At 46.9% G+C, this 18,472-nt stretch overlaps 1 protein-coding gene across 1 annotated transcript in view; it reads right to left on the reverse strand.

The window, feature by feature from the left end:
• Positions 1 to 1,900: 1,900 nt before the first annotated feature.
• Positions 1,901 to 18,472, reverse strand: part of LOC135903662 (A disintegrin and metalloproteinase with thrombospondin motifs 4-like) — a 40,368-nt gene continuing 23,796 nt past the window's right edge. The window contains exons 9-19 of the mRNA XM_065433985.1: positions 18,215 to 18,336; positions 16,201 to 16,250; positions 15,562 to 15,703; positions 14,574 to 14,756; positions 11,443 to 11,578; positions 10,829 to 10,924; positions 9,913 to 10,067; positions 8,100 to 8,175; positions 6,142 to 6,259; positions 3,639 to 3,862; positions 1,901 to 2,614 (exon numbers count right to left, since the gene is read on the reverse strand). Of these exons, the coding sequence (XP_065290057.1) occupies positions 2,459 to 2,614; positions 3,639 to 3,862; positions 6,142 to 6,259; positions 8,100 to 8,175; positions 9,913 to 10,067; positions 10,829 to 10,924; positions 11,443 to 11,578; positions 14,574 to 14,756; positions 15,562 to 15,703; positions 16,201 to 16,250; positions 18,215 to 18,336 (1,458 nt within the window). The 3' untranslated portion in view covers positions 1,901 to 2,458. The remainder of the gene's footprint in view (positions 2,615 to 3,638; positions 3,863 to 6,141; positions 6,260 to 8,099; positions 8,176 to 9,912; positions 10,068 to 10,828; positions 10,925 to 11,442; positions 11,579 to 14,573; positions 14,757 to 15,561; positions 15,704 to 16,200; positions 16,251 to 18,214; positions 18,337 to 18,472) is intronic.

Below are 18,472 nucleotides of genomic sequence, written 5' to 3' on the forward strand. Positions count from 1 at the left end.
CGACATTCCTTCACCGATCGGTTTTCGCACGCCGGCTCTGTGGATCGGATAAACCAGCAATGAATGCTGTAAAACAGTACGACGCGCATCACGTGACAGCTCGAGTCGCCAAGGCTTTTTACACCTTGCTCTTTACTTTGTCCAAAATTTGTTGATGCTAAGGAAACGGACACACCCCGATGACGCGGCATTTGCGAGCTGTTCGCGCCGACTGCCGCATCTACGAATGCCAGTGCTTAGGAATCACTGCCACCTCTCGCGAGAACCACGAATCATGTCCTAATGGACGCGGTCCTGAATAGGGCTTGACTGTGTGATATCCCCACTCTCTGCCAATTAGTTGTTAGATAAGGGGGCGCTCTCGTCAAATGAGCCCCGGCTAAATTTTTGATAAAGAGGGGTACTTTAACGGGTATTTTGCATTCTGCCGCTGTCTGTACGCTGCCACTGCTCTAGGGAATCAAATTCACGACCTAGTAATAGATGGCCAGAAGACCTAACTGTGCCGCGAAGGGGGCGATATAAAACTCAGTAATGTGAACTTTCTGCAAAGAACAAATAAACTTAGAGTGTAAAGACATTTAAAGATTTAGATCCCCAGAAATATTTAAAAGAGCGAGCTTGGTTGCATATCCAACGACTTGTTTCGAAGTCATTTGCGTTTCACGAGATAGCGCTAACGGGACTTGAAAATTGCGCTCTTCGCCGCTGGTTGGTCGCTGCTTCAGGGTAGAAACAACACCACCTAGATAGCACAAGGCCTGTTCACTACGCTCCATGACGTCATGCTACTTGGCCCGAAATTTCCATTGCCAAGGCTGGCGCGACGAAAGCGGCGACGTCAAAGTCACTGTTGCTTACTCTGGAGCATCCCCATTAGATTCTATGGCAGTCGGTCCAGGCAGCATGACGTCATGGATAGGAGTGCACAGGCCTTGTGCTATCTAGGTGGTGTTGGTAGAAAACACGAGCGTTGACGCCGATATACGACGACTCGTTCGGTGTCTCGGAGACACGCATTCTGGCGAATGAAGCAGACGACGGAAGCGATCGAGAGATGTCTTCGACGGATTAATAGTGCGCTTTGAGCTAGGTGCTTTATTTTTTCTATGGAGGAAAACTGTTTTGCTGTATCAACAACGTTAGGTCCACTGCCTCCATTACAAATTCTTAGGCGAAGCGTCAAGTTTGTGTCCCGTCACGAATGCAAATCGGGTCCGTGAGCGCCATTTTTTCTGCGCGTCGCGCCGACGTCACGCCCCGAAGAAAATGGCGGCATGTCCATGACGCAGCAGCTTGTTTGGCATTGATGAAGCCCCATATACCGGCCGCTGCTTAGGGATGGGTCCATTGTACTTCCGGCGGGGGCGAAGCATCAGATAATGCTATATATACGCGTCCTTCAGTTTTCGCACAAGTATAACCGCGGTTAGTGGACCGTGCACCTTTCTATATGCCCTTAGTACTTAGCACCAGCCTAGAGTTACTAGCGTGTGTACATGAGTCAATAGAAAGGTGTCTTTGAGGCAATGCGCGGAATTTACGACGCACGCGGAGAGTAATCGCAAAGCTCCTATAACGTAACCAATTGGTCCAGTCCGTACAATTACCAACACCAAAAATATAACACTACGATGAAAACTTGTGGGCCTGACAGTTTGATTTCATATATTTCATTTGAAATAAATAATTTAATATATTTTTTTGCTATTTGTTGTGCATGACTATGTGTGCACTAACACTTGCTAGACATGCAAGATTTTTTTTTTTGTGAGATTCACTTTCCTCGTCTTGACCACGCAGCGCCACTGAAGGTTCATGGCTTTAATTAGCAGCGTGAACTCATTGAATATAAAGAAAGAAAAATGGAAAATCAACCAAAAGAGACAAGCCCAATCACTGAATGCCAAATGACTGTTTATTAAACAAATAACGTATCTAGTGAAGCAGGCATCGTGAGGCCATGTTCAAACACAGGATCTAATGCGTAAATATTTCGCATCCCCATCTACATTTCCTCCCTCGTGATTAATGATCTTGCGCCTCCTTTTTAACTTAGAGTTTCAATCAGCCTGCCCAAGTTATTTTAGGACCACTTCAGTGATATTTCCGAAATCGATCGGAAATATAGCCGCGGATTAGACTCTTGTGTCACAAAGAGTCAAGAACATTATATTTATTGGTTCGCAGTGAGAATCGCGCGAACTCGCACACGACGTTGTGTTCGTCTGCACATTTGAAAAAAGTACTTCCTTCTGCAACCGTCGATTGCTGCTGCATGCACTGCTGCTGAATCGCACCAACAGGAGGTGAGCGGAAAATGCCGAAGATACTGGCTAGCGCTGCATTCAAAAAGAAAAAGAAAAGGTAGGAGATACACTTCAATGCGACAGCGGAGCGAAGTTCGTGCTTTGCAGCATCTAGCAAGACAGAAGGTGGCAAGCAGGTCCAGTAAAGACTAAAGGTCGTCGACAGCGATGCGCGCTCGAGCTCTGGGCACTTTCTTCGGGTCCAACACTGCAAATTCTTTGCCGGGCACATATTCCAGGTACTTCTCGACCAGCCGTCGACCCTCGGTGTCCGGCGCCCAGTCCGAGTCTTCCACGTCGAGGACCTGGGACGAGGCAGTGGTTCTTCAAACAGACTGACCTCGTTCCGCAACAACCGCGCTTTAGTACGATAAGGATCGCGATTACGCGCTTACATCGCCTTCGACCGAGGTGGTTGTATGCTATGTTAGGTTCCGCATGCATAGTGGGAAATATGGCGCAAGCGAAGGGCGGGTGAACCTTACTGTCGGGCCGGTCTGAGTCACCAGACTCTAGGCCCTAGCTACGCCAAGCTGTGGAATGGACAGATACAGCGCAAATAAGACGAAAGAAGGTGGTACGGTGAAGAAAGTAATAGTTGTACGGTCTATTGGTTTCTGTGGAATTCATTCTTCACGCCTTGATAGCATATACAGGGTGTCCCAACTTTCAAGCACCAAGATTTGAAATATATGCAAATGTCATGCAGCTGGACAGAACCAAGGTAACGTTTGCCGTCACTTGAAGATACTCAGATTATGTTTTGCATTCCGCCTAATTGCATAGTCTTAATCTTCTGAAATATTAAAATTCGATGAAAAGTGTCAATTTAAAAAATTGTAAAGCGACACGGAAAACGTCCGGTACAGATTTCTGCTGCACAATATGTGTGCTACATAAAGGTGTTTTTCAGAGCGTGAAAGAAGCCCGCGTATACACGAAAAGTGCTCCGAGCAGCCTAGTCGCGCGGCAATTTTGCCATCTCGCTACCCTGCCCCATTCCAGAGTAGCAAGGCGGACAACGCCATCTACATCTACTTAACGTTCTTGACTTTCCTCCTATTCCTTTCTTTCAGTCTCATTAAACACTACCCGCGTTTGGCTTATAACCAGCACTACCATCTTTCTAGCGTTTAACGTCATGCTTACGTTTTTTTTTTCATCCATATCTAGCTGCGAGCTGCTTAGTGCCCTTTAGTTTCTCTGATAGCCTTTTGAGTGTCATCGCATACTTAGTAATGTGTGCTTTGGATGTGCTTGGCACGCCCGCATGAATCAGTTTGTGCGCAGTGGCCCAAGAACTGTGCCAAAGAAAAAAAGCAACGACACCTGTCCTTCCACGGTGTCCTGAATGCCGGCGAGGCTCCTGAGGAGCGTGACGCACTGCCCCTGCTGGCAGTAGTAGGCGGCCCCCTTGGACTTGTCGAAGTGGCAGCGGGTGCCGTCCGGCAGCACGCCCGTCTCGTTGGTCTGCTCGTTGAGGAAGAACTTGGCCGCGATGTACGCGTCACCCTTATAGCCGCAGTGGATTGCGCATGCGCGCCACGACTGGGCTGCATGTGACCGGGACGTCGATACCAGAAGCGTGAATTCCAGCGCGCTGGAGTAGTGCATTCTGGCACTTTTTCTTCTCCAGGTCGTATGTGTATTTTTATAATTCCTTGTTTTGTTTACTGCTTGCAGTTTGGAATGTCTTGCGTGATGCTACGTACTACGATGCGACTCGCTAAGTTTGTAATGGTCGCTAGTTCATGAACACGCCGTACAAGCTATACGGGGGTGCGGGAAAGTCAGGCGTGCAAAGGAGTAGAACAAGGAGGACAGCAACGACCGTGGTGCATCGCCTCAGAGATTAGGTGGCGCACGCGGGCTCATCGCCCGATCTCGGGTGCCACGCATCGCCAATGTTTGCACCTGCCTTTCCGTAACAACATTCCAAACTGCAAGCAGTAAACAAAACAAGGAATTATAAAAATACTGACCAGCATGCAACTGCGGCTGTTACCAGGTCTCTCGCGAAATGAGGAAACAGTGCTGAGCCGCTTACGTTTGGGCGTCGCATTCGCTAATGCATATGCATTTTTTATTGGAATGGCTGATAGCGCCGAGTGCAATGCCTGCGGTGTCGAGGAAACCATATAACACTTACTGTGCTACTGCCCATTTTTTGAAGATGAAAGGCAGGACCTCTGCACAGCTCTGAATCAGCTAGATAGAAAGCCGTTCACCTTGAACAAGATCTTGGGACCATGGCCTCGCATATCGCAGCTACAAAAGGCCACAAAAGCGCTGCAGCGATATTTGAAAGATACCGGATTGAGTCAGCGTCTGTGATCCGGACTGATAATAATAATAATATTTGGGGTTTTACGTGCCAAAACCACTTTCTGATTATGAGGCACGCCGTAGTGGAGGACTCCGGAAATTTTGACCACCTGGGGTTCTTTAACGTGCACCTAAATATAAGCACATGGGTGTTTTCGCATTTCGCCCCCATCGAAATGCGGCCGCCGTGGCCGGGATTCGATCCCGCGACCTCGTGCTCAGCAGCCCAACACCATAGCCACTGAGCAACCACGGCGGGTGATCCGGACTGAGTGACCGACTAATATCCCCAGTGAACTTTCTCTTCTTTTAATATTTCCGTCCCCCTTTCCCTTTCTCCAGTCTAGGGTAGCCAACCGGGCTCAGTCCTGGTTAACCTCCCTATCTTTCATTTATCATTTTCTTTCTCTCTCTCTCTCTCTGACCAGCATGCTCAGCTCTTTATAGACATATGCTTTACAGCAGTTTTGTGTAGCAGTTCCCGTATTATTGACAAGGGGGGTTGAATAAACAATTATTATTAGCACTCTTGCGTTCACGTGTTTTCATGACCGTGGTTAAACACGGGTTCTCAGACGTCTTAGTGAGATTCTAAAGCCAGCATTTGGTGTCTTGTGCACATTGAGCAGACAGCCTTACTTTAGCTTCAAATTTCTCGCTTACAAAGCAGTGTAGGGATGTCTCCGCTATGTTTTGCTTTACGCATGTTGCGTGATAGGCTGATTACCACATTTGTCATGGCCGTTTGCTCAACCGTTGACTGATAGATCTTGAAAATCGAAATACATTAACACGTTAGCATATAAATGCTGGATATGCTGCAGAATGCATTTGCCTTTTTTTCTTTGGCTATACAAGCTTTTTTAAGAGAGAAAATTAGGGATGAATGGAAGGCAGGGAGGTTAACCAGCGCTGAGCCCGGTTGGCTACCCTGCACTGTGGTAAAGGGGGAAATTAAGAGAAGGAGAGAAGGTCCAGTGTATGATGTCGCCGATGTACAGTGCAAGTTCTGTGCTCGGTATCAGACGGTCGCTCAGTCAGGCAGCCTTCTGCAATCGCACCAGCGCCTGCTACCTTGTCTTTCCTGAAGTAAAGAAACAGTAATGTGTCGCTTACGCTTGGACGTTGCATTCCCCAATGCATACTCATTCTTGACTGGAATGACCGATACCGCCGAATGCAATGCCTAAGGTGGCTGAGAAAAAAAAAGGAAAAAAAAACTACGGAAGACATCCTGCCCGTCCTATGGAAATGAAAGGCTTGATCTCCGAACAACTCTTCTTTCTTGATGGACATTGCCCTGGGACCATGGTCTCGCATATCAGAACTGCAGAAGCTATATCAAGAAGTCGTTTGTGGCAAATAGCGCAATTCTGCGATTCTTCAGCTGTGGTGCCTGAAGTTGATGACATTACTTGCGCGATAAGCGTGTCGACGTTAAGAATGCTCTACTGCGAACACGGCTGCACTAGCGTTTGAGAAGAACCGTCCAGTTGGTGCAACTTACCTGCGCTGTACGGCACCTGGGTGCCCTTCGGCTTCAGTTCAGGCTTGGAGCGGGCGAGGAGGGCGCATTTTTCGTCTATGTACTGCTGGTTGGTTTTGGGTTGCGTGCACTTCGGAGCCTGTAACGCGAAACGCTCGCATTAGGAGACTTGCTAAACTTCCTTATAATCATCACCATCACCACCATCATCATCATCATAATCACCAGCCTGGTTACGCCTACTGCAGGGCAAAGGCCTCTCCCATACTTCTCCAACAACCCCAGTCACGTACTAATTGTGGCCATGTCGTCCCTGCAAACTTCTTAATCTCATCCGCCCACCTAACTTTCTGCCGCCCCCTGCTATGCTTCCCTTCCCTTGGAATCCACTCAGTAACCCTTAATGACCATCGGTTATCTTCCCTCCTCATTACATGTGCTGCCCATGCCAGTTTCTTTTTATTGATTTCAACTAAGATGTCATTAACTCGCTGGACTTCACTAACTCACAAATGTAGTCACTTGACAGCAGAGGTTCTATTTGCCTGGGAGGGTGGGCGAGGTGGGGGGAGGCGAGGGGGCGAACAGGAAAACATCGAAAAAGGAACGAGCACGAGGGAAGAAGTGCATAGGACGAGAGCCGGACCAACGATGCGTGAGCGTGCCATCATCGTTTTTAAAGGTAAAAAAATGTAATTAACTTCGACAACGGTTCGGTCTGATACAGTTTTGTTATGTTATAAGACGTGTTGCGGATGCGAAACATGTTTCTTCTTTTGTCTGTGTGGAAGTTTCTCCAAGAGTACGCGTAGTTGTAAGTAGAGGGCTGATTCAGTTTCCTTCTTCCCTTTCGTGCCCGTACTTTTTCGCTAATTCGTTGTTTATTCAGTAATGAAATCAGCCTGCACTTGCAGTTGTTTGCAGGTGCTTCATGCGTAATGGCTGCGCGCAGACTCTAGTACAGCCAACACGAGACGTCAGACTTCGCATGAGTGCCTTGATGTTCTACACACTTTGGCGCGCTTCACGGTATAAAAAGGCAGGCGTGCAAAACAAGAACACCGTATATATGACGAAGATGGCATGAACTCACTTTGTGTTTCTGGCATTTCTGTTGTCCTTGACGCTGCTTTTCAGCGCGTACATGATTTATGTGACTACTTTTTTGAAATTAGAAATCCTTTGCCAACTTGGTGAGACTTCTGTCCTTCTAGGTTATGTTTATTTTGCAAGTTTGTCCTCTATTTATTCCTTCTAGAACTTACCCTCACGGCAGAATAGGATACCGGGCGAGTTGGTACAGGCGTTCATGTTTGGTAACGCGAAAGGAAACACTGGCACACAAAAGAAAGAAGAAAGAAAGATAGACGCATGCGCTTCGAACCAGTGGCCGAGCATCAAACTTCGAAAATGCGTTTTAGTGAATTCCTTTAAAGGCCAATTGCAGCGAAATTTCTGCTTGGCTAAATTGGCTGTAAGTAGTATAAACTACTGAAACAGTCTTGGCAAAGCCACCGGCTAGTAATTGTATAATTTTCTCATAAACAGGGTCTAAACAGCACCTGAGCGGACGACGTGCGCACGTATTGGTTAGCGCCTATGACACAAGTCGAGGCGCGTAGCTTCCGAGATTTTTTTCAACGCACTGCGGGGAGCCGCGGGCGCCTCCCGATCTCGGAGGTCATGTTCAGGAGCCGCGTGTTATACGTCCTGGCTGCCTTCCGCCGAGCGGTAATGGTGGCCTTCTTTGCAATTTCGCTATCAAAAAATGAAAAAGAAAATAGCTTATTTTGCAAGATTTCCGTTACGCTTCCAGTGGTATTTAAAGGGCAATATTCTGCACCGAAGTTCTTATTTATCGACATTATCTTAAAAGAGACTTCTTACGCAGTCCAAAATTTTGTTTCCGTTGGCATTTAAGGCTAGGCTAGAGGTGAAACGAGGAATATATTGCAATAAAGAGTAGAAGTTTCTCTCACCTTCTTGTTGGCGTTGATGTCGCAGGGCCTTAGCTTAACGCTGTCGCCCTCGCAGCCTTCCAGTGTGTTCTGCCGCCTGCGAAAAAGCGTAAATAAAGCTGAAGCAATCGAATTCGTCCATGCTTTATCGTGCGCGCTTTCCTTCTACGCTACATTATCTTTCGCCCATATATCACAAAAAAGGAACAAACAACAAATGCCGCACGCTGTGAAACGTAATCATTCGGATTATCTCTTGACATTTTCTCGCATAAATGACTCGGTGATTATGCAGCAGAAGGTCACTTCGGCTACAGTGACCGGAATTCTCTCAAGCCAAGCGCGTTTGGACTAGTGACCAGGGTCACAAAAGAGCAGAGTACCCTCGCTCTTTCACGGGCCTTGCGTTGACAGAAAGCTACTTCGGGTTCTTTTTTTTTTTGCTAATATGCGCCAAACTATCGATACAGTTGCGATCTTGCACTCCCCTCTCCATGAGAAATGCGACCGGCGCAGCAGGCAATCGAACCTGTTACCTTGTGCTCAGCCGCCGAACGTTATGTAGTAACTCAGCCAGGCAGACAGCAACTGAGGTCTTCCACTGACATGCTGCTTGACAAAGCTAGCTCACAAACCGATCAATAAAAATAAAATAAAAAAAAGATAAACTGTGACTTAACGTCCCGAAGCCTCGAAGTGCGCGATGATGGAAGGCCTAATGGAAGGCTCCGGGTTAACCTTGACCACCTATAGGATTTTTTTTCATGGGAATTCAGAGGGCGCTGTATAAGCGTTTTAGCACTCTGGCCGCCTCCATCGGAATGCTGCCACCGCATCAGGGAGTCGAACCCCTTACCTTGTGCCAAGAGGCAAGATGCCATAACCCACTCAGCGCCCTGTTACGGTTCACTTAGTGCGGCAATGACTGGAACAGACGCCAGACTACTGGGACACGGCGTGCCTCATCCTCACGCCCGTCACAATGAAAAGACTTGTTCGTCGGGTGTATGCGATCAGATTATGCACGGAATGGGCAAATGTTACTCCCCTCTGTCCTACGTTCAACCCGTCTATGCGAAGGAGTGGTTTCCATCCTATGACCATCTGTGTAGGTTGACCCGACGTGTCCTGACAAGACCCTCTACCAGGGAGCAAGAGAGAATGAGGTTGCCCGGATGGTGGAGGGTATGAGAAAGCCAGCGAGCCTCCACGTGTAGACACATCTTCTCTGCCCTTGCGTGCAGGTGCACGCACGCTACACGGTTCTGTGTTTTGTTTTGTCTTGGAGTGCACCGCTAATCCGTAATGATGTACTACACTTATGTTATTTGTTTCGACATCACCTGGCTTTTGCTGCCGAACCCACTCTGATGGTAAACCTGGTTCGAGCTCCAAGCAGACGCTGTTGAACGTCACAAAACCCCGTCCCGTTAACACCCCTCAGATGGTTGTAAGCCGATAATTACTTGCTTCCGAGGCAACTGCACTGCTTCTGTGATCGTCCGAATGTCTGGGGGCAGAAGTGCACGTGGAGGACAGAACGCTGCCACTTAAAAAAAAAAAACGTATTTAAACAAGAACAGAGGAATAGTCGCTGTTTCCGAGCAACGGCTAGCCCCTCTCGCTTGGTTAATAACATAGGAATAAAAAAAATTAAGCCTTGCACTAAGCGATAGTTAAACAAAACTGAAGATGTCGCAGCATTAAGAGTAAAAGTCTCTCCCGATAACTTCTCGTTACCAACGAAGTCCGTGGCGCTGCCGACGTGTAACGTTCGCGGGACAGTCGAGGGGTAGGTGCACGCCGTGTAAGTGCACCCCCTCGTCACACTCACCGCGGATCGTTGCACGTCCTCTTCATGCGCATCAGCGCCACGCTGTGCTGGATGCACGGCTTGCTGCATTCGCTCACCGTCTCCCAGTCACTCCAGCCGCCGGGCACCACGGGCGCGGACTTCGGGAATGGCACGCACTTGGTGCCCTGACACCACTGCACCGCCGCGAAGGAAGCGATCGGTGACAAAACCAGAAGGGGCGCCGGCGATCACATAGGTCACGTATTCACGGTCGATGAGAAGCACGTTTTGTAAACAAAGCGGTGCCGCGACGTGAGTTGTAGAAAATGTGACTGTCCGTTGCTGCAGTGCCTGCATCACGAGGCTGCAGGCATTTATTTTAAGCCCGTTTTGTTTATTTTATTTTGGGACTAAATTTGCTTGGCGAGGATTCCCCCAGGTTAATAAAGAAAGAAATATGCGCACGTCATTATTGATCTATAGGAGTGCGCCAACGCAGACGTCATCATGGAGGTTATAGTTAGGTACAGCGAGGGTATTACCCATGGAACCTAGGTTCACGCCTGTTTTAATGCCACTTCAAGTGCAATACTTGGCAAAGCAAGCTCGTTAGGCATGTGCGCGCCCTTTATCCAGCGCATTATTGTTACTTACCGTGTTCATCATCTCATAGTGCAGGTTATAAGGCCGGGGCTACCATCTTGTACGCATTCGAAAAGCCAACGTTCGGTTTCACCTTACGCGATTGTCTAGGCGCCGCCGATTTGTGGCCTAGGTCAATCTAGGCCAATGGCGCGAGGCGAAACCGAACGTCGGCTTTTAGAACGCGTAGAAGACAGCGACCCGGGCCTCCGAACGGATTATTCAAGCGAATATAATCTTACGGTACTGCAAACCGATTCTTTTAGCCTTTTCGTAGCCTCTCTTATTTGCCAGGAAAGAAAACAAGTCTCACATTGTTATCTCCACAGTAGGTTCCCTCCAATGCGTGTCCGGCTCCGAAGAGGCCAATTCTTTCCGGGCTTTTGCATTGTAGGGCACGGCATACAGCCTAGAAAGACAAAACCAAGAGCGCAATAAAACATGATGAGAAATATAGCATATAAAGAAGACTGCATACACAACTGCTGCATAGACTGAACACGATGAGAAAGAAAGCGTATAAAGAAAGATAGCAGACACAACTGCTGCATAGAATCAATCAATCAATCAATCAATCAATCAATCAATCAATCAATCAATCAATCAATCAATCAATCAATCAATCAATCAATCAATCAATCAATCAATCAATCAATCAATCAATCAATCAATCAATCAATCAATCAATCAATCAATCAATCTTTTTTAGGCTCCTTTTGCTCTTCTGAGCTGCGCTACAAGCCTAAAACAGTCATGACATACCAACTCGCCCAAACTGCCACGCTTATGACTCAATCAATCAGTTTGGTAAGGAATCTTATTTTCCGCAGTACCTTGGGTACGCGCTCTCTTTTAGCGCCGTGAAATTATCCATCGCAGTCCTCGCAAGCAACCACCCAATCTGTCTTCTTTCAAGCGCGGACTTACGCTCATATTCTCGGGCTTGATGCTGCACCTTGCCGCGTCGCTCTTGAGGAAGACACGGCACTGCGCGTCAGCGTCCCACTGCTGACCAGGCGGAGGCGAGCTGCGCCACGAGTTCAAGTGCAGGACTTGTCGCAGCCTGCACACACACACCACGGCAGCAGCAGTCCCAAAAAAGGAAAAGAAACAAAAACTATTAGGCTCCAGGCGTACCTAAGGAAAGCATGACTGATATAAGGATTCCGTTCGACCGATTCTGTTAATTTATTTATCAGCCATGGTTCACGACCGGCCGATTACTACGATAACGTAGGCGAAACACCTCTCGGACTGCTGATGAAGCGCGAAAGGAACGGCTCTGGTATGGAATACTCACATTGCTTCGCCCCTTGTCCATGAAAAATTAATCGTTCCATGCCCTAACCTCATGGAACTTGCTTCGAAGCTTGCATCAATCTCCGCACATGAATTTCTGAATAATTCGTCTACTCGTCTAAAAGTGAGACCCTCGTTAGGACACGACATTATCCCGCATCTTCGTGTAGTGGCGACCACATAAAGCATTTTCGAGGTATACTTCACTAGACCAGGTGCCCACGAACACCGCTGAATAGACACTGGCCACCCAGCCATTAGAGTGGGAAGGACTGGCTGTTGGACTAGTTAGCATTTCATACTAACTACGGTAACCCAACGCAAAGTGCTGGACAGACACAAAGACAATTGCGTAACTCACCTCATCAAATGGACGAGCGGTGAGTTAGGCAAGAAAATGCGTTGGCGTCGCGTCGGTGGGGAACGGCATTAAAACATTCAGTGCTTGCTTGTTGTGCGAGCTAGCGGAAGCGCATAAGACGCAGAGATATCGTGGGGTGGGCGCTTACATTTTCGGCCAGCGTTTTGTGGATGTCACGTCCTAAAAGATGGGGGTATATACCAGTATCTATGTATATATTTTTTCTACTCTGACACCCGCGTTTAGAGCAAGCATACATAATTTCGACCCATGCATTGATGGCGGGCGGACGTAGGCGGCAAGATTGCCATGAGAACGAAGAGCAATCGAAGTCGTTCGTTCTGCCTGATCTGTGACTAAAGGTGGCTGACACCTACAGGTGCAATTAATTCTGGTCTATAGCAGCGGCAGTGAAGCCTTAGCGGCTTTTAGGCATATTGCACTGCGTTGTACGGTAACATACAGAAAGCGGTACGCAGTGGTATACAGGAAGATTTCGTTCACACTTAGGCGAAATGTCATGAGTATTCGAGCGACTATAGAGCTTACACTAGACACGAAATACTGGACATCAAAATTTCCTTTTGCGAGATCGTTGTTTGACGTCGTAATGGTAAATGTTTAGAACGACAGAAAGCTGAGCTAGTTGGTAAGGATTCATCATGCAAAAACGAGGTAAGGCGTGCAGACAGGACACAAGAGTAGAAAAGTGGGCAACACGAACAACACGGCGTTCGTGTTGTCCACTTCACTGCTCTTGTGTCCTGCCTGCATGCCTCCCCTCTTTTTTGCATGATGGTAAATGTTTCTCCTGTAAAGTAAATGTTCAAGTTGCATTGAAATGAATACTAATTATTTGTTTTCCTTCAGTGCAGTGGACCCTGCAAACGTAGGCACATTTTTTGGTGGGGTGCCTTGAGAAAAATACGATGACACGTATGCGCATGCGTAAATAGCCTATATTGTACTTATCGGTTGTCTTTAGGCCCATCATCATCATCATCATCATCATGATCATCATCACAACCACCACCACCATCATTACCATTATCCTCATCATCATCTTAATTTCATGTCCACTGAAGATCGAAAGCCTCTACCAGTGATCTCCACATACCCATTTCTTGCGTTAGCTGATTCCATGTTATGCATGCAAGTTTCATAATTTCACCGCACCACCTATTTCTCTGTCGTTCTCGAATTCACTTCCCTTTCTATGACATCCATTCTGTAACTCGAATGGAGCACCGGTTATCTGTCCTACGCATCACATGGCCTGCTGAAACAATTTTTTTCTTCTTAATTAAATGCCGGCTACCCCGTTTTCTCTCTAATCCACACAGCTGTCTTCCTGTCTCTTAACGTTACGCATAACATCTTTCGTTCCATCACTAGTTGCGCGGCAGTTATCTTCTTCTCAAGCTTCGTTGTTATCTTCCTCGTTTCTGCCCCATATATTAGTAGCGGTAGAATGCAATGATTGTACGCTTTTCAAGAATAGCAGTAGGTTACTGGTAATGATGCAATCCATTTTTATTCTTCTGCAATTTTTCTTCTCATGATCAGAGCTACCTCTCGGTAACCGACCTAGATAAACGTACTATTGCGCAGGTTCTAGAGACTGACTTCCAATCATGAGCTCTTGTTGTCTTGCAAGTACATACACTTTGCCTTTTCTGGAAGTAAACCGCTAATTCATAGTCTCGCGGTTCCGTCATTTATCTCATGAACAGGGTTACCTGTCACTGCAGTGAGAGGTAAGAGTGCATCTAATCTGCGCAAGAATGCATCTATCTAGGTCAGTCATGACTGACCTAGATAGATGCACTCTTGCGCAGGTTCTAGTGGCTGACTTTCAATTATGAGTTCTTTTTCTCTCGCAAGCACCTGCATGCACTTTGCCTTTTCTAGAAGTAAACCGCTAATTGTTAGTCTCGTGGTTGTTCGGTCGTTTATTTCTCAGCCTACGTGTTTCCTTGTTTCCTCTAACAGAACATATCCTTTCAACTCGAACCAATTAGTCCGTCCCGTTGCCCTCATGCTGTGACAGAAACGCTGCATTTGCTTAACAGCCCCGTTTCCCTCAAGCGAGACTTTGCCGAACCGTTATACTTTGACAGCGGTGTGTCGTGCATTTTCTGCATGCTCTGCTGCGAATGTCAGTGTCTGTTGCCGAAAACCTCATGCTTCTATTTTTTGCAATCTGCACGGCGTCCAACGAGCTCTGGGAAAGACCATCCTCGTATGCAAGAAGGCGAGTGAAATGACAGGGTACGGAGCGGGCAGCAGACACGCAATCACATTATGAAGGGGTCTCGTTATACAGCGCTGTAGCTTCGAGCCCTTACTCGGTATAACATTAAGTGTGTTTGTGCGCAGGAGTAAGTGCAAAGCTTACCTTTTAACAGAGGGTGCCTTCTTGAGGCAGGCCATCTTGTCGTTCTCGTGCAGCTTGGTGAGCACCTGGAGACTACACGGGGACCACCAGGTGGTCGTGTTGGAGGTGCGCCACGGACCCATGAGGTAGCGGTCTAGCGAGCAGTCGTTGTTTTCCGGCGGACCGTCGTGGTGGACGCCCAGGCTGCGACGCGTCCATAAATATGGTGAAACGCGTGACGGAAGCGCTTGGCGATGTTCGCGGCAGCGTTTACACGAAGAGCAGTGTGCCTCTGGAGTTAAGCTCAAGGTAGCATCAGCACAAATTCAAACGCGAACAATCCCGAAACTACTCCAGTGCGTCGTTATATCGCCAGCTTCACCTGAATTTGTGACAGCGGCTTTTCGGACTCGCACGCTCATAACTTCGCCACGCATAAAAAAACCGGCTACTGAGAAATTACACGTTGTACGTCCACGTAATTGTGGGTAACAGGCGTTCTTAACAATTTTTTATTGTTGGAATTTCAATTTATGTTCACTGCGGGTGAAAACGAAACGACAGCTTTGTTAGGTACCCACATAGTCGATCTTTTTGATGTTTGTAGTGTTTCAGAAAGAGAGAAAGAGAGAGAGAGAGAGCTAAAAGCCGTACCGAACCTTGAAAGGCGGTTTTCGATTGATCTTGAACTTGTTGGGAGTCAAAGCAAACTCCTATAATGGACGAGTTGGTTTACATTTCGCACGCACACGCACACACAAATGCTCTGGCGCGAAGAAACCAGGAGAAAGAGACACAGGAACACAAAGCAGCTAAGTCAAAGCTCAGACAAGACCTAAGCCCTCCTGCAAACGACAGTCAGCACAAAATATACACAAGGCCACGTGATTACATTCATTTGTTTCCTTCGATCCGAACTCTACTGAGCGCTCCACACCAGGGGTGACTACTTTCAACTAGATGCTATTTTCTTTTTCTGTTTTACACAAACGCTTCGACAATCTCTTGCCTGTGTGCCAGTTCGTGAGCGGCCACATCGCTTGTCTGCAGGCCGAACGTGGTCATCGGTCTTCGTCTCGGATTGGTCGATCCAAACTCCACAATGACGTTGCCAAAATCCCGGGTGCAGACACCACCTAAGTAAGCCTTTCCTGCGCAAAGGACAGAGAGAATCCCCAGCTTGAAATGTATACTTATATTCTGAAGAGGATCTCGTGGCCGGAACCTTGTTTACTAAACACTTGTTGGAGAGATACATGGATGAAGTTCATTAACAGGAATTCAGAATGTTCGGTTTCAGCCAGCGTGCTCTTACGATTTATTTTTATTCGGAATGTAAGCCATTGAAGGACGCGCTTTATGAAATATAGTCTTCGGTACTTTGTAAGTACGCCAAGGAGACAGGTAAGGTTTGTACTACGCTCAGTTTCTTTCCAGCAAAACGTACTTTTTGGCAAAAGTGGAACAGAAGCGGGAAAACAACAAAAAACAAGAAACGCACAGCTGTGTGGTAAAATAAAGAATTGCAAGTCGGCCCTTCGTATGCCGACATTGCTCCGATGAGTGCACAAGATGAATATTTTAAGAAATATTAATGCCAACAACATTGAAAAGGAATATGTAAGCGACGGTTTTCAACAAGCCTCACCTAACACGCTTGTATCTTTCTTCCCATCTTTCGCTGCGTGCATGTCCTTCCTGAAAGAAAAGTGCATTTGTGGGTTTTAGTCATCGACTTTCTTATGTTCATGTGTCACTTCATTTGTAGCGTTTCTCGGAAATGAACCTCGGTGATGTTGCAGCTGCTAACATTAGTAGAGAAATTGCGAATGGGGAAGTGCGGCTTCTTTTTGTACAGACACGAGAACTAGCGTAAACGCACAAAAACCATCCAGCCACCTCCAAGTCGTTGTTTGTCAGAGCTGAAATGACGAGACGGAAAAGTCGAGAGCGAGAAAGCCTTGACGTGGCTTTCTTGCTACGACCTTGCAATGCGACTGTTGTCGCCACTGTTTCAACTGTCTCGCAAGAGAAATTACAATATATATCGAAGGCTGAACTTGCAATAATGCGAGGCTATCAAGGAATATGCTATAATCGAGTTGACTTTGGTGTTGTAAGCATTCATTTAAGTTCTTGTGACCCTGTGCGGAAAATAAGGGACAAGAAAATTTCACCAAGCAGGCTTCATCTCGTAATGAAGTTGCCCGACACAAGTTGGTCGACGTCGCGCAAGCATCACTTCTGAAGATGAAGGCCGTGTGCAAAGGTTGGAGAGGGAAGAATGATGAATGAATTGCGGCAGAAGTGACGACACAAGACAGTGCGTACAAGCTCCGTTTGCTCTTATACAAGCGCAAGGTCCATCATCCCGCGTTGGTCAAACACAATATATGTCGAACTGAGTGGCTTGCTTGTGTTGTGGTTCTGGCCATTTTGTGTTCTATTTAATGAGTGGATGACCAAAGGCGTCTGACAGGCTCATATCCTTTGCAAACTTGACTTACAGTGAGCACATAGACAAAAGGACCGAAAGAACGGCGAAGACAAGCGCTGAATTCCAACTGAATGTTTATTTCGCATAGCAAGCACACATAACCAAGACAACGAGACAAGAACGCCCCTTCCGATACATGAAGCCAGCACAAGTACGCATTCAAAATTCAAACGAACCATAACCGCCTCCTTAAGACGAACGAAAGCGCATGTGCGATCTCAAGAAAGCAAATCCGTTATCTGTTAATGCAATTGACGGTTTACTAACCGAGTCACCCTCAGCGATCACTGCTGCTTCAATGATAATTCTAGTCAGTTCATTAGGACGCTTAATTTCCATTAGGGCAGACAGGAATGTTTCTAAACGTTAGACTGCAATAACATAGCAATAAAGTGCGCAAAGGGTGGGAAGAGTTTCTATGTGTCCATTGCGCCCAATGCGGCTGCATTCCGTTCATTGAAATGACCGGTGTCTTAGCTAGGCATCCCAATGGAAACACTAGACTTATCATTGAAGCAGCAGCGATCGCCGAGGGCGACTTGGTTAGTAAGCTGTCAATTGCATTAATATATAAAGAACTTGCATTCTTGAGATCTCGCATGCGCTCACGTTCGTATTAGACAGGCGGTTATGGTTCGTTTCAATTTTGAATGCATACTCATGGTGGCTTTGTGTGTTGGAGGGGGCGTTTTCATCTTCGTGTCTTGGTTACATAAGCTTGTTATGCGAAATAAAAAAAATTCAGTTGGAAATCAGCGTTTGTCTTTGTCGTTCTTTCGATCCTTTTGTCTATGTACGCGTTGTAAGTCAAGTTTGCATTGGAATGCCAACTAGCCCGTACCCAAATGCTGCTTCATAGCCTTTAGCTTTTGCTTCGCTTTTTTCCGCAGTCAGACCTTGTCTGTAACAGACAATGAACCCAAGTGAAAATGAAATGAAATAAAATGAAAAGCCCCCTTTCAGAATTTCGCACATGTTTCAGCTTACACAACTAGTTTAACAGGCACATTCGGCGACAGGGCAAACTGTGACGCCCTTTCAGCGAGCAGCAAACTCAAAGCAAGATGTAGAAAAAGGTACAATGCCGCAAGATATACCGATTACTTGCAAGTGACAAAAAAATGACAAACACAAGGTTGACGTAAAAAAAAAAGAAAAAACTTACCCGGTGAGCAGCAGTGCCACGTCCCAGTGTCCCGGCTGGTCGTCGTGCGCGTTCGTTTTTGCAGTGAAGTTGCTAAAACCCTTGAGCAACCTGTCTGCCTCCTCCGTCTTCAGTTGCTGGTTCTGCACACATTTTTTTTTGTTTACGCCGACATCAGAAGCGTTAATCATAGCGTAGGAGTTGTCACTGTCTCCTAAGCTGCTTTCTGTCATCTAAAAGTAAGAACCTTAGGACGTCTGCTTGCGAGTCAGTGGTTCT

This window comes from Dermacentor albipictus, chromosome 9, assembly GCF_038994185.2.
Source record: "Dermacentor albipictus isolate Rhodes 1998 colony chromosome 9, USDA_Dalb.pri_finalv2, whole genome shotgun sequence".
NCBI classification, from domain to species: domain Eukaryota; kingdom Metazoa; phylum Arthropoda; class Arachnida; order Ixodida; family Ixodidae; genus Dermacentor; species Dermacentor albipictus.